Source organism: Paracoccidioides brasiliensis, assembly GCF_000150735.1.
Source record: "Paracoccidioides brasiliensis Pb18 unplaced genomic scaffold supercont2.4, whole genome shotgun sequence".
NCBI classification, from domain to species: domain Eukaryota; kingdom Fungi; phylum Ascomycota; class Eurotiomycetes; order Onygenales; family Ajellomycetaceae; genus Paracoccidioides; species Paracoccidioides brasiliensis.
This window is the reverse complement of record NW_011371361.1, coordinates 252,879-267,616: the sequence shown is the minus strand read 5'-3', so window position 1 is coordinate 267,616 and position 14,738 is coordinate 252,879. Positions and strand designations below refer to the sequence as shown.

At 46.2% G+C, this 14,738-nt stretch overlaps 4 protein-coding genes across 4 annotated transcripts; 2 read left to right on the top strand and 2 right to left on the bottom strand.

Annotated features, from left to right (window-relative positions):
- Nucleotides 1–1,225: 1,225 nt before the first annotated feature.
- On the bottom strand, nucleotides 1,226–1,531 carry PADG_03585 (uncharacterized protein; the record flags this gene model as incomplete). The annotated part of the gene is made up of 2 exons (XM_010760802.1): nucleotides 1,226–1,393; nucleotides 1,466–1,531. 2 exons carry the CDS (start codon nucleotides 1,529–1,531, stop codon nucleotides 1,226–1,228), a joined length of 234 nt encoding a protein of 77 aa, XP_010759104.1.
- A 738-nt stretch (nucleotides 1,532–2,269) lies between these two features.
- On the top strand, nucleotides 2,270–7,155 carry PADG_03584 (uncharacterized protein; the record flags this gene model as incomplete). The annotated part of the gene is made up of 10 exons (XM_010760801.1): nucleotides 2,270–2,661; nucleotides 2,717–2,943; nucleotides 3,018–3,040; nucleotides 3,226–4,277; nucleotides 4,334–5,045; nucleotides 5,098–5,136; nucleotides 5,194–6,483; nucleotides 6,560–6,634; nucleotides 6,743–7,061; nucleotides 7,109–7,155. 10 exons carry the CDS (start codon nucleotides 2,270–2,272, stop codon nucleotides 7,153–7,155), a joined length of 4,176 nt encoding a protein of 1,391 aa, XP_010759103.1.
- Nucleotides 7,156–9,436: 2,281 nt separating this feature from the next.
- Nucleotides 9,437–11,874, bottom strand: PADG_03582 (uncharacterized protein; the record flags this gene model as incomplete). Its single annotated transcript, XM_010760800.1, has 12 exons — nucleotides 9,437–9,795; nucleotides 9,857–10,135; nucleotides 10,188–10,298; nucleotides 10,353–10,544; nucleotides 10,603–10,779; nucleotides 10,834–10,983; nucleotides 11,037–11,091; nucleotides 11,148–11,197; nucleotides 11,266–11,412; nucleotides 11,464–11,560; nucleotides 11,619–11,765; nucleotides 11,848–11,874. The coding sequence occupies 12 exons, from the start codon at nucleotides 11,872–11,874 to the stop codon at nucleotides 9,437–9,439; spliced, it is 1,791 nt and encodes a 596-aa protein (XP_010759102.1).
- An 890-nt stretch (nucleotides 11,875–12,764) lies between these two features.
- Nucleotides 12,765–14,576, top strand: PADG_03581 (uncharacterized protein; the record flags this gene model as incomplete). The annotated part of the gene is made up of 1 exon (XM_010761212.1): nucleotides 12,765–14,576. The coding sequence occupies one exon, from the start codon at nucleotides 12,765–12,767 to the stop codon at nucleotides 14,574–14,576; it is 1,812 nt and encodes a 603-aa protein (XP_010759514.1).
- Nucleotides 14,577–14,738: the final 162 nt, after the last annotated feature.

The window sequence follows — 14,738 nt, the reverse complement described above, 5'->3', positions numbered from 1 at the left end:
GGCGTAAGAGGAGCAGTAAGACGCCTTGCTGAGCGACGTATTGAGGCGCGGACTTCCCATTGACGTTTTTTAGCAAGATAGAAAAGGATGACGGATGTTACTAGCCGCGCATTTTCATGTTAGCCAAAAGTAAAATAATGCTGCATTTAAAGAGATGGTATGACTTACTTCCCAGAACAACAACAATACCGACAATCACAGCTATTGCGATTATCCCCCCTTGAGAGATGTTAACTGAGCTCCTCCCAGATTCATAATACTCTTTATTTGTATCATCGTCACTGATACTGCCCGGGATAACTTCCCCGCGCTTTGACAAGCCAGGGTATGGAGCGTCTACTTCATGTCGAATTCTGTGTGAGGTAGTGCTGAGGCCGCAACATAAACGGGGGACAGTTGCCCATATAATGAAGAGAAGAGGTCGCTGAACTCGAAGAAATCTCATCTTGATAAGACAACTGTACCAAACAGAGATGTAAACAGTCATAGGAGGGGGAAGAGAGCACTCGGTTGAAAAAAAGGACAAAATGGAAAATGATCAAAGAGTATCAAATCCAGGAGAGAATTTGCCCGCACGGCAGTAAAGGGGAAACAAACATAATAATAGAAGCGTAGAATAAAATTTATTCCTTCTGAATTTTGGAGAATGGCTGCTATTTAGCAGTCAACAAGGGGGGCTGTAGTGCCATGGGGTAATGGGGCATGAATCATGGAATTTCCTGCCCTTAGATTCTTGAGAAATCTTGAGGGGGACGTATTAATTGGTAAGTCCATGGCGGGCATGCGACTGCAGATTGGTGCTCAGAACTTGAACGGGCTTCAGATTTCCTCAACTTCTCAGTTTCGCCGGCCCCTGCGATCAACCGAAATCGTGATAGTATTCCATGAAAGAAGTATGTTTGGTCGAGTTAGCGCTTGCAATGTTTTCTTAAAACCCTTAGTTGAAGTTTCACGACCCAATCATGACCAATAATCCCCATATTTTTCCGCCATCGACACGCTAAGGCGACGCCCCAGACCGCTCAGAGTAATTCACAGTGCATCACACAAGATCTTCGTGCTCCTTCACAACTTTCACATCAATCACGAAAAAGGCGCACCTTCACCAGTTATCAATGGTTATCAAACCTGGAGTGAGGTTGGTAGTGTAGCATGTGCAGTGTCTGAATTTCAGGATAAGGGAACAATTCTGCCTGATCCATGGATGTTGAGTGATGGGCCGAATTTAACTACAGACTCCAGACAAATCACGCCCTCCTTTGCTCGTCGATCCCAGAAAGCCATAGGATTCAAGTTCAAATTCCGGCACTGAACTTTTGATGTCTGAATCATAAAAATGGCCAATGGCCTTTATCATCAGCACTCCTTCTTCCTCAGAGTTCAAATTTTTGATCTGCAATTTAAAATATTTTAACCATCATGAAACATGTGGAGGTTTATCCCTGGTTCTGGCGTCTCGACAAACTTGAAGTGTTGGAGACGCCAATCTGTTCTGGCCTTGCTGTTCGGGTGAAGCTCCCCTGGAGTCCATGGTGATGTGATTTTTTTTTTTTTTGTTGAAATAGCTTATTATCTCTATCCAAGCTGCAACATCGACTGTGAAGATACAGTCGAAGGAAGAAGTGAGATTACGCGGCTCGAGATTCCTGAAAAGTTTCATCATATCTGCTGCAAACAACTGACGAGAAAGGCCAATAGCCGTTCGATCCATAGTTGTCTCATAAGATCTGCAGCAGATTTTTGGCATGGAATTGGTCCTGGAATATATCTCCAAATATGGAATATGCCATATCAAATACTTCCAGCTTCTGTTTTTTATCTGGTTTCTGGAAGTTGAGGACGGACGAAGTTGACCGGGCGGCTCTGCAGAACTGGCCCAATCAGGTAAGTCCCATTTGAGCCTCCTCGACGTCACCCCTTTCAACCTCATATTCGTTCGACAGATCTCTCTGCTGTTGTGGTCAGTCTCTGGACTTTGCTCAGGGAACATTAGCAGGGGAGGCCCGGGTTTTCAGAGTGGGCCTAATCCTCTGTTATGGCCATTGAGTTAATTGCCTCATTTACCCCTAGCTCAAATCAATTGCTCTGGAACCCGTATTTCCCTCTACGGGCATCACTTGTTTAGTGAGCTATCGACCTGTCTTGTACATTTAGCTCATTGTTGTATTGAAATCACTAGAGTCTGGGAGAAAGTAAATTGCCCCTTAAATATAGAGACCTTCATTGCCGCCATATCCCCAGTTGGGTGGCATGCCACACCTCTGGCATTATGGCTTCCAACCTCCAAGTCCCTCCGGCCGAAAACCACATCATCGGGAACGACAGGTTTCCCCTGAATTCCTCCAATGATGAAGCTGCTCTCTCCCCCATGTCAAAGAAAATTCTCGAGAAATTTGCTATTCCCCTTGCCCCTTTAACCCTGAATAAGGACTTTCGCATTGCTCCCACGCTGATCTCCCGCCCCCCTGATTCCGGCTTTGATACTAGCGGGCTTAATTTTCATTTTGCGAAACCCAAGCTTCCAACTTCTAACTTCACTTCACATTCGAAAGCTCAACACAGTGCTTCAATTCCAAGTCCCTCAACTACCCCCAGAGTCAGCCTTAATTGCCCTACAGAAATCAGCCATACTCGTGCTCAGGTTATGGACTCTGACTTAAGGTGAGCCGTTCCTGTCCCTCATTTATGCGATAAATGAGTTAACACCAACTATTAGCTATGCCCCGGCTTGTCTGAAAGAGCATACTGGTAGCAGCAGCAGCAGTAGCACAAGCTACTCATCAAAATCACACGACGTTCAAGGCACTGCTGATCTATCTCTTGGGCCAAATTCTGGGATTCTCTGCGTTTCAGAAAAAAGTTCTTGCCTCTCGGAACGTGGGATTCGAGATGAGGATTCTCAGCTCGACATGGGAGCCGTTGAGGAAGACTGCGATTTGCCAGGTAGGCCTAATCAAATATGTTTTGCTTACACGAGACTAATATCTGGATTTTTCAATATAATTTTAAATATAAAGCTTCGCGAAATGGGAACAAAGAAGTAAGTAGAGGCCTGAAAGGCAGCCCATGATTAATCGAGCTCATTATTTCACAACGTTTGTTGTTCGATTTAATTATATTTTCGGTGATGCATTTTCGTCAGTTGTATACGTGATTTGCATCTCACTATGTTACTATTTATTGTAAACTCAAACTACAAGAGCGTTGTCATGACGATTTAACTAGTTGAAGACTCAAGACGAGCCCACGAAGAAAGGTCCATCGCATCTCGGTATCAGCTCACCAAGCACCAGCAAGAGTCGCAGCAGAGAGCCAAATTCACGTTCTCCACATCCGCTACCAAAGGATACTAGGCCACGATCGAAACTAATGTCAAGTTCAAAGGTCGCAAAACAGTCGTTGTCTCCAGCGGCTGGCCGCATTAACGCTCCCACAAAACTGGTTGCGCCCCAGAAAGAGCCCTCATATACATCTCAGACATCGGAAGAGGATCTCTTTTACATGTTGATCCGTAAGTTGAAAAAAAGAGATGAGGCGGAAGCAGCAACCACTGCAATAAAGGAGCGCATGGAAATAGTTATAGATGAATTAACCCAAGAAAATGATAACTTGCGCTGCAAATTGAGGGATGTGGGACTCATTTGCAAAAATCAGAAAGAACAAATCAACGCTCGCAACTCCCTTGTTGAACGCTGGAAAGAAAAATTCAGTAAGTTGCGGGGATTCGTAACGAGCGTGGGAAACGATTTTGAAATTCTCCGAAAAGAAGGACAACTTCTCAAATCTTCACAAGACTCATTGGTTCAAGAGAAAGAACATATTAACGAGACCCTGAAGCTAATGCACGATAACACCGACCAGTTGAAAATACGTTGGGACCAGCATCGGGCAACAATTTCTGGAGTGCAGCATGAATGTAGGTCGTTGGAGAAGTCTCTGTCCACAGAGACTGCAAGGTGTGCTGACGCTGAGAAGCTCATTTCTCTGGAGAGAAGTCGCGCGGCCATGCTTGAGAACTACATAAAGAATTATGCTAATAGGAACCAAAAGCTATCGGCGGAGATCCAGCAACAGCAGTCCCAAACGATAACAAAAATTGATGAAATTTACAGGCATCTTGAGGGTAGCTGGAATGTCTCTCAGTCTTCAATGAAAAATGAAATAGAATCAGGATTTAGCTCGTGTCTTTCCTTATTGAAATCACTTACTCAACAGGAGTCTGTGAAACGCCAAGACCTAGAGAGCGTTGACAATGCAATTCGAGATCTCTGCACTCAGTAGGTTTGATTCGATTGTCCCATTGGTTAGTTATGATAAACTAACAGCACAATAGGCTCAGTTCGTCCGTTGACGTGTCTCACAAACGCTTGGAGACAGCATCTGACTTACACACTAACTGGGTGCAACGGATATTGACTCAACTAACAGAGCTAGAGACGGCCATAAGTTCCAGTGCAGCAACTTTTGGTCAACTTGTAGAAGCTCGAGAATTGAACGGAAGCCTTCAAGAGAAGCTCAAAGCGGTTGAAAAGGATCTAGCTAGAGTATCTGTTGATTGTGAGAGACTCATTTCGCAGGAAGAAACCTTACAGCGACATATTAGAGATCTAGAAAATGAGATTGCGTCACTACGAAAGGATGGAGGTGGGAAGAATACCCAGCTCAAAGATGTCGACATGTCTTCGGAGCTTCAGATCCAACTTGAGGCCACCTCAGCAGCGCTTATGGAGGTAACAGATGGGATAAAAACAAAGGAGACCGAAAAGCAGGAGATGGAACTCAAGTTAGCTGAGACTGTTCGAAAGTTGGAGGGCGCAGTGGGTGAAATTGCAGATCTCAAGAACGAAAAGTTCAAGATTCAGGAGGAGGCCCAAAGGACAGAGCAGCGGGTGCGGAAAGAACTAACACGGGCAAATTTAGCGGCGAAAGATCAACATAAAGCATTTTTCGAGCAAGAGAGGCATAAACTCAGACGTGAAAAGGTTTTAGCGGACAAAAAGGCTCTGAAAACAGCAGAGGAACTAGCCAAAACTAAACGCACACTGGTAACTTTTCCCTGATTGGTACTTATTGTCTCCGGCAACTGACACTGCATAGCATGACGCGGAGAAGTGCAAAGAGAAAATTATTGAGAAGGTAACTCCCGTGCAATAATCTTAAGAATGGTGGTCTATTATGCTGACAAGTCTCCAGATGAATTTACAACAGGTGGAAATTGATAATTTGAAATTGGCATCCTCCAAAGTGGATTCGGATATTGCCAGAGAGGCAGAGAAGTCAAAGGAAAGTTTTTCATCTGCAACAAAAGAGCTACAAAGTGCATATGATCAACTTGATGGTGTATCGAAAGAGAACGAAGAGCTGAAGCACGAGATATCCGAATTACGTATAAAGCTAGCAACGCAACAAGAACAAGAAAACATGCAGGAAGCGTTGGAGGTCCTTCAGTATGAGATTTCAGAGAAAGATTTAAGCTTGCTGTCCCTAAAGGAAGAATTATCAAAATCGGAGGAGAACTCTAAGAAGGTCTCAAGTTTGCAACAAGAAGTGCTTGATAAATATGCTGATATCGTAATTTTACGAGAGAGGTTGAATAGTGTAACTTCAGCGAACGCTGTAATCACAAACTCGCTGGAAAAGAAAAACGAAAAGCTGGCTGCTCTTGAGCAAAGAATGGAAACATCCGGGAAAGCCGATGCCGAAATTTCGATTCTAAGGAGGGAGGTTGAACAAATGGATAGCGAAGTTTCACAACTTCGATCTCAGATTCAAGAAGCCGACAGTCTGTTTGCAAAGGCAGAAAATATTCTGAGGCAGCTTGGGGTTATCGGGGTCGAAGAATCATTACGAGATTGCTCCGACGTGCTACAGACGCAATTAAGACTGATAACTGGAGGGACAGAAGGTGGACAACAGCTAGGACCAACAGCATCGCAGCTTATCATACCTATGAGGACCTCATCGAAGCGACAAAGCACAACCAGAAAACCTACCATGTCGTCCACTTATGCTGAATGTACGGGGCCTGGTTCGGCCACCAGAGAAAGCAAAACAATTGAGTTAGTTTACCGAACACGGAGCGTTCGGGAAAATATTTCCTCTCCTTTCAGGACGCCTTCTAGACAAGAAGGTGGTAGTAAAAGACAGCCAACGACTTCTCGCTCCGATATCAAGCCTTTCTCTCGACTTCAGAATGATTTGACGCTAGATGTGTCCCCCCGAGAGCAAACATCACCTATGTCTGAATTTACGGATTTGAACGCGCTCTTTCCGTCAACACCTATAAATGTCAAGGATATCAGCACCCGCGAATCACATACGGCACTTTCGCAAGAAATCCTGACTGCCGATAACTCCCTCTCTTCGTGCCGTGGACGGACTAATCCACATGGGATAAGTGTTCCGTCAATTTCAAATGCAGTTAATGATGTTATTCTTGCTTCCCGCTTGGGAAAAGAAGCTAAAGATGCCCGTGAGGGCATGGTAAGCCAGGGTGCCCAATCAGCTTACTCTGCCAACGAAGCTGGAAAGCGTGACAGTTTTTCGAATTGACAACCAGACTCGCACCCAACCTAAAACAGCCATCGGGGCGCAAAAAAGGAAAGAGATGGCCGATGGCGAATCTCAAGTTATGGTAAGTTAACCGGAAAACCTCAACTTTTCCTCAATTTGTGCACATCAAAATTTCAGGATATTGACAAGAAACAAATGGCTCACGCGTGTAAAACATTTTGCAAAGCAGGACAACGCAGCTGATTGTCAAAACCCCCCTGAGAAGCTGCCACGCAAAGGGATTCTCAAAGAAACAGTGAAACTTAGCTCGTCTACGAAGTTAAATGATATTAAGACTCCGCCTCACGAAGGAGAGCTGGGCGGAAAACCGATCCGCCCTAGTTCCACAATAACATTTAGGCGACCGTCTCGCAAATCAAAATACTTCAATCCAACAATGAGTCCGACAGCTTCTATCACTGCTAAGGTGGGCAAATGTGGTAGTACAGCCAATAAGTCGAACACACCAGCCGGGAGGGCGAGGGAAAGGCCTCGAAGAAGACCACGAGGTAAGGATAACGTATTTATAATTCCTGTGGCGAAATGCTAATTCCAGCAGGTGAGCTTTACAACAACAGGTTCTCCCAGAAAACCCCTGCATAAGTAGCTGCGCTGGTGGCATGAAATTTTGATGATCTGGGTCCATTATCAAATTGCCCAACTCCGATGAGATGGTTGTGGATTATTTCCGGAGAATGAAGGAGTGGGAGGTATGGAGACAAGAAAAGTATATATATATCTTAGGCGATATAATTTGCAGGGGTCTGCATCCATTCATTGAGAAGATCAAACAAAAACAAAAGAGATGGGAATGCCTAATGGATATTTAACAAAATGTATATATATTCAATGGAGCAGCTTTATGAAAATGTCAACAATGCCAGCCTTATATGCAGAAAAAATTAGTCTACTTGCACAAAACTCGTAGTATACAGGTACGTTCTCACCACTATCAGAATTGACTGAGGCCATAGACAACATAGCCATAGCCGCAGCATGTGTATATTCTTTACAATTGAAACATAGTGCACCTTCTCGACAATACATATCCAGTTGACCTCATTTAACCGTATGAAATCCCCAATGTGACCGACGAGCTCGTTCCCCATCAAAAACATCCGTCAAAAGGGTAGCAGCCGTACTTCTCCATCCCCTGGAGTCTCCTTGATACTAGCACCTATCGCCAATGCGTCGTGAGGAATCGCTTTGGGAGCCCCACATCTTTTTCCACGCCGATGAAAATATTGCAAATTTCTGTAAGCGTGTTTATTTCCCACGCTTGGCCTCCAAGAAAAGCACTTTCTTCTTCACTACGGGGTCGTATTTCAGCATGCTGAGCGGCCTGCTGGTACGAGGTCGGACAAGAGTCTTGTAGTAGCCTGTCATCGCCATGCTGATGAGTCGTACGGCAATGGTACGAGATTTGGCTATTCCAAGGGGAGGGAAACAAATGAAAAATGTCAACTTGTGAGTCTTCTTGAATAGCAATCTCTGAGGTTGGTAGAGCACCCAGGATGCGAAATTGATAGAATAAGAGAACAGAATATCCATACCTCTCTTCGCCATTTTGCGGAGGCCCTAGTAATATGCGGAGGGGGAGAACTCCGAATGGGGAGGTGCTTGGTTCGATGGGCCCAATCGATTAAACAGTAGATCGCAATTTCAGAGCATTAGATGTAGCCCGCTTCTTGAAGAGATTGGCTTCGTTGCCAGCTCACACGTCCTCTTTGACGTTGTGATGCAGCGATGGAGATTGCGCCAGTGGACTTCGGGATTTGAGAACCACGTGACCACGAAATTTTCACTAGTGAACCTTGATTCAACATTACTTGAACGTTGTCCCCATCACATCGACGACTTATCTTACCTGGAACGATAGCAGGAAATCATTTTATTGTGTGGGCTAATTCGAGAAGCGAGAGTCCCCAAATCTTTTCCCCCTGAAGTGTGGCTTGATACGAACCGGTTTGCCCCTTCGAGTCAATTATATTCTGAGTTCTTGCCCTTCAACGTTTTACAGAAGGCTCTCTCGGGACTTCTAAAGGTTGCTCTATATCCGACTGGTCATACTTTTTCATGTTTGTAAGTACGAGCAAACAGGTAGGTCTAGAGTCTGCAGGCCATTTCCCATTTGGCACGAGTTCAGCGGGACTCAATTTACTCTTCTAACCAGGCTGTAGCGGTGCTTTCAGTATGAAATTGCGTCAATGTTATACATATCCGATTGGGACCTTTCACTTTAGCTCGTTGATTCTAATCTTATGTGACGAGGCTTAACAACCCTGACCTTGAATTCTTCCATGGCTGGGGCTTGACTCTCGTTCCTTTGAAAACGTCTGCCTGCAGACAACCATCCGCAGCATGTTTTGGTGGAAGCAGGGGATTCCCAGATGACAAACTTCGCCACAGCAACAAGCCACAACGCTGAGTTATCTGAAGAAACTGGCACCTAATATGGCTACTGTTCTGCATGGAACGGAAGCGAACTATGGGATATCATGATCCATCGCCCCGTTCCAAGCACGGTGGGTACCCTTATTATTTTCATACTTTTCCATTTTCAATGTATATCCCAAACTTATTGTCTGTAGCAGACAACGAACCTGAGCACAATAATCGAAGGGGAAAGTATACAACAATGATTTTTTTGAGGTCAATATCTACCACAGAAAGATACCACGAATAAACACCACTGGCGGGCAAAGATTGCGCAGGGCTAGGAAAAAGCAGGGAGGGGCTGCTAGACAGCAGCAAAATTCCTGTGGTTCTCCCTCTTGACAAATTCAATCAATGTTCTTAACAGATCTCTTCTTCCCCCCCTCCCCCATGTGCATGTCCCACAAAATGATATACAATCTCCTTAGCCTCAAACTTTTCCTTCCTCTCAAGCCGCAGACTTTTCTAAGTCATCCTTGCCAAGATGCGTCTGTGGATGCTCGACAATTTTCGGCACATGGTTGGTGAGTAAGTGTTTGATCGGGCGCAGAGCGATGGCAGACGCAGTTGCTACGACCCCAAATGGAATCGTTGCAAAGTAGATATAACGATAGGCAGCTGCGTATCCTTCGAGCTGAGCTCTACTCACAGCAGCGATGATTTCGCTGTTGATACCGGGAACAGCGGCCATTGCTTCCGCTGTGGCCTTAGTTAGGGCGGCGAAGAGGTCAGCGATCGACGATTTAGGAAGGCCTGCGTTGAGTGCGGCGGGCACGACATGGGCTTGTAGTTCGGTGGGGATTTTTGCTGGAAGATGTCAGCGGTAGAACTTCTCATATATATATAAGGGCAGTTTTGAGACTCTTACCAGACAAGATAGCCAAGACGATGGCAGTTCCAATCACACCAACACCCACTCTCACACATCCCATAGTTCCGAAAGAGGTTCCGATGTGTTTATCGCTCACCACGAGCTGAGCAATAGCTCCAGTCTGTTGCTCAACAAAACCGATGGGCAGCGCCGCAAGGAATGAACAAGCAATTGCGAATTTTTTATTGTCCGGATTACAATTAGCCAGGGCTGCGGTAAAGGCAACCATCCACATTTTCGAGACGATCAATGTCATTTTTGGATGTCCGATGGGGCCTGCTTTGATATTAGAATTCTTGAGTCGGCTAAACAGTTTTATATTACATACCCCACAGAGGTCCTAGGAAGACCATTCCTCCCCAGAGGCCGAAGCCAACTGTACAAGATATAGCTGCGACGGTTTCCCAGCTCGATCCGGCACTGTACATATATGCGACCTCTGCCCACTTGTCAGCGCAGACTACTATTAGTGAGTAAGGAAGGAAATACTAACGAGTTGGCCAAATGATGCTCAACGCGGTATATGAAATTCCTCCCACTGCCGAGCATATGCAGTTCATTCCAAAGCCCCAAACGTCTTTGAATAGATGAACAGCAAAAAATGCGTTCTCTCCCTGAAAGTGCTCCCACACACAAAGGGCTATGAGACTAATGCCCCCTGATACGACCATTCCTATTATCTTGGCTGTTGAAGAACGTGATCAGCCGCTGCAGATCTAGGACCAGATTCGTGTAATACTTACCCGACTTCCAAGGATATGGAGATCCACCAGTCATGATGCCGACAATAAATAAGACAAGGCCGGCAAGCAAGAGAAATATTCCGACAAAGTCCAGTTTCTTCGTTTGCTCGATCTTATTGTAAGCCTGTGCTGCTTCCCTTGGAAAGTAGAAAAAGTAGTACAGGGCAAGGGAAATGGCTAGATATTGTTAAACAAATTTACTAGGAACACTCCTAGGGTGGATAGGCTTACTCTGAGCAATAATATAGATATAATAAATCCATCTCCACGAAGCTTGCTCGACGAGGGACCGTGCAAGATACGCGCCCAGGGATGTTCCAGGAAGACAGAAGATAACGACTATGGCCATTCCAAGCATCTTGTGCTTATTAGGCATGAGTTCTAGTTCTTGATCAGTATATCTGCGCGTAGGTGTGGCATAAGGAGGAGCCCACCTCCGGCTAGAAACGCATAGCAGCACTGAGCACCAGTGGAGAGACCAAGGAGGACCTGAAGGATATAAGGTAAGTGAAAGCGTTTTACCAAACAGGACAGAATAAACTTACATTTGCTCCAACGAAAGTGTTGAGATCCTGAGAGGTTCCAGCAATGATGGCTAAGGGGACATGAGCAAGATTCAAGAGAAATTAAAGGGGAGTGAGAGAGAGAGGTAATCAATCTTACATCCGACCAACCCAAAAAGTGTGAATATAATCATGACCCATCGTCTGCCATAGATTTCGGACAAACGACCAACGAACATATAGCCAAGAGTTGTTCCCAGGGTCTGCATAACGGAAAAGAGGGCGGCATTTGTTTTGGAGTTAGATCCTAGAACTGTCAGAATATGTACGAAAACAACCGTTTCAATGGGCCCCATACCGATATCATTGTTGATCCAGAGCAGAACGGCTGCAGGAGGAGCAAACCCCCACGCAGCATTGAACAAGCCGAAGGACATGGCAGCAAGGGAGCCAACCTTGTTTTCCATTCAAATATTAGCCATACCCACGACCAGGAAGATTTGGACTCTTCACTGTATATGGCTCCATGAGGAATTTCCAGCCAACCTGCTCGACATGGTGGGTGGCTTCAAGGGCCAGTTCCTCAGCAAGGTCATGGCTGGATGGGTTCCCCGTTGATGCAGCAGCGGGGGCTTGAGGCATCGCGACTTCACGCTCAGTCTGGAGTAGAGTCAGTAGAGCTAGTATGGGGATGTTGGGCCCTTAAGGGTCCCGACCGACTGCTGGGGCTGTATGTACATACACTGTCCACTTTATCTTTGACGGACATATTTGCTAATATTTCTTATCAAGTTCAAGTTTTCATATCTCGAGCCCTCAAATATCGTGCCATCCTCTGGGATTGTAGACATTTCCATCAACCTTTATATATTCTTTATTTCGACCGCCATGGCAGCTAGTGTCCCAATTCCTCTGGCACTAGCTAACCCGAGGATTTGGAGCCCGATAGACTGGCTTACAGTGACGGCTCTGGGGTCGAAAGGCGAAATTGGAAGGCAGATGGGAATCGGCCAGTATTTAGTTTTATGGGGGTGGCGTTTGACTCCTTGAAGCACGCTGGTACCCATTTTTTTTTTCGCACCAACCCCACGGACACCCCTTTCTGGAACCGAAATCGCGGGGTAAGCAGTAGCGTTCGAATTAGCAGCGCGCTATGCTTTGCCGGTTAGTTCTAGACGAGAACTTATACAAAGCTTGGGGATCCGTTCCGAATCAATGTCATTCCTCCCCGCAATGTGGTAGCTGGATACACAAACGGGAGAATAATGGCCATGGAACTATCTTGAATGTACAGCCGCGGCACATTATATGCAGCTAAAGGGGTGCTGTTAGCCGCGGTACACTTTATGCCGCTAACGCTTTGTTGCTTCAGAAGTTTTCTTCGCCTCCGATACTATCTTCCCGTCCACGCTGCGGTGTATGATTGAACTAGCCTCAACGATGGAGAGATGTGGGTTGAACCTAGAGAAGGCGTCGAGAACGAGAACCCGCATATGGCCGACTCGAGATGTCCTGTGATGGAAAAGATCAGCTTAAATTGCGCACTTAATGGGACTTAAAAGGCCGACAATCTGCACCCATAAACAGTTCTCTTTTTCCAACCACGACGCTTTCTCTTTTCACCAATTCCTCACCAAATCCTCAACAGAAGTAAGCAAAATGCCTGGAAAGACGTCGAACGAAGTTACCTTTGACCCAGACGTGTTGAAGGCAAAGTATCTTGAGGAGCGCAACAAACGTCTTCGAGATGATGGTATCAAACAGTACCAGGCGATCGAAACGGGCAATCTCAAATACTCTGTTGAAGACCCATACACCAAGCCCGGGTTCTCTCGTGCTTCAATCGATGAAGAAATCGATTTCCTCGTGATTGGAGCTGGCTTTGGAGGACAGCTCATCGCAGCATGCCTTATTGAGGCTGGAATCACCAATATTCGTATCGTTGACAAGGCCGGTGATTTCGGAGGAACCTGGTACTGGAACCGCTATCCTGGAGCAGCGTGTGACATCGAATCATACATTTACATGCCGCTGTTGGAAGAGCTCAACTACATCCCAACGGAAAAATACGCCAGAGCACCTGAGTTGCTTGAGCATGCTCGCAACATTGGAAGACATTTCGGGCTTTACGACAAGACCCTGTTTCAGACCGAAGTCGTCCGCCTCGACTGGGATGAGACTGCCAGTCGTTGGATTGTGAAGACAGATCGTGGCGACACCATCTCTGCTCAATTTGTAGCTACGGCGAGCGGGCCTCTTCACAAGCCAAAGTTGCCTGGTGTTCCAGGGATTGAAAAGTTCAAGGGCCATAGCTTTCATACTTGCAGATGGGATTATGATTATACTGGAGGGGACACAACAGGAGGATTGAGCAAATTGGCCGATCGACGTGTTGGGATAATTGGAACCGGGGCAACGGCGGTTCAGGTAATTCCTCATGTCGGCTCTGCAGCTAAGCATCTATACGTGTTTCAGCGGACTCCATCTTCGGTCGACATTCGTTTGGATCAACCAACCGACCCAGCGTGGGCTGCCAGCTTGCAAAAAGGATGGCAACAGAAGAGAATGGATAATTTCAATATCATTGTATCCGGTGGACACCAAGACGAAGATCTTGTGCAGGATGGTTGGACCGATATCCTGAGGAATCTTTCGGTCTATGGGGGGAGGGATCAACCCACTGCGAAAAAAGAAGCAGCTTCCGCAATGCAAATGGCCGACTTCAAAAAGATGGAACAAGTCCGAGCTCGAGTAGACCAAATCGTTAAGGACCCGGCGACCGCGGCGAGACTGAAAGCATATTACAACCAGTTCTGCAAGCGGCCTTGTTTCCATGACGAGTATCTCCCCACCTTCAACAGAGACAACGTTACCTTGGTGGACACAGACGGGAAAGGAATCGAGCGCATTACCGAGAATGGAATTGTGGCAAACGGCAAAGAGATCCAGTTGGACTGTATCATCTACGCCACCGGATTCGAGTTTAGCACCGATTACAGCAAGCGAAGTGGCATCGAGATCAGGGGGCTCAACGGAACCACCCTCACTGAGAAGTGGGAGGATGGAGAGAAGACAAGCACGTATCACGGACTGTGGTCTCGAGGCTTTCCCAATCTCTTCATTGTCAGCATCGTGCAGTCGGGCTTGACTCCAAACTTCACCCATATGCTGGCAGAGCAATCGAAACACATTGTCCATGTAGTCAAAGAGTGCAAAAAGCGGAAGGTGAAGAGCATTCAGCCGGAGGAAGAGGCAGAACAGCAGTGGGTGGAAGCTATTATGGAGGGGGGCAAGCTGCAACAGAATTTTGTGAAGGAGTGTACGCCAGGATACTACAACCAGGAAGGCCAGATTACGGAGAGAGCTCTACGTAACTCTAATTATGGATTTGGCTCTGTTGCTTTCATCAAGCTTTTGAAGGATTGGAGAGAAGCCGGGAAGCTGGGCGGGCTGGAGTTGACGAGCGAGTAAAGTGTAACTGACCGTAGCACTGGAGTATGGGTTCCATACGAACCATGGTATGAGCGTACGAAGCTGGTGCATGCGATACATGTACGGAGTAGTAGGTAGCTAAATACTTGAAATGGCGCTATTCGAGTGGAGAGAAATACAGAATTTGTTTATTAATGAGAA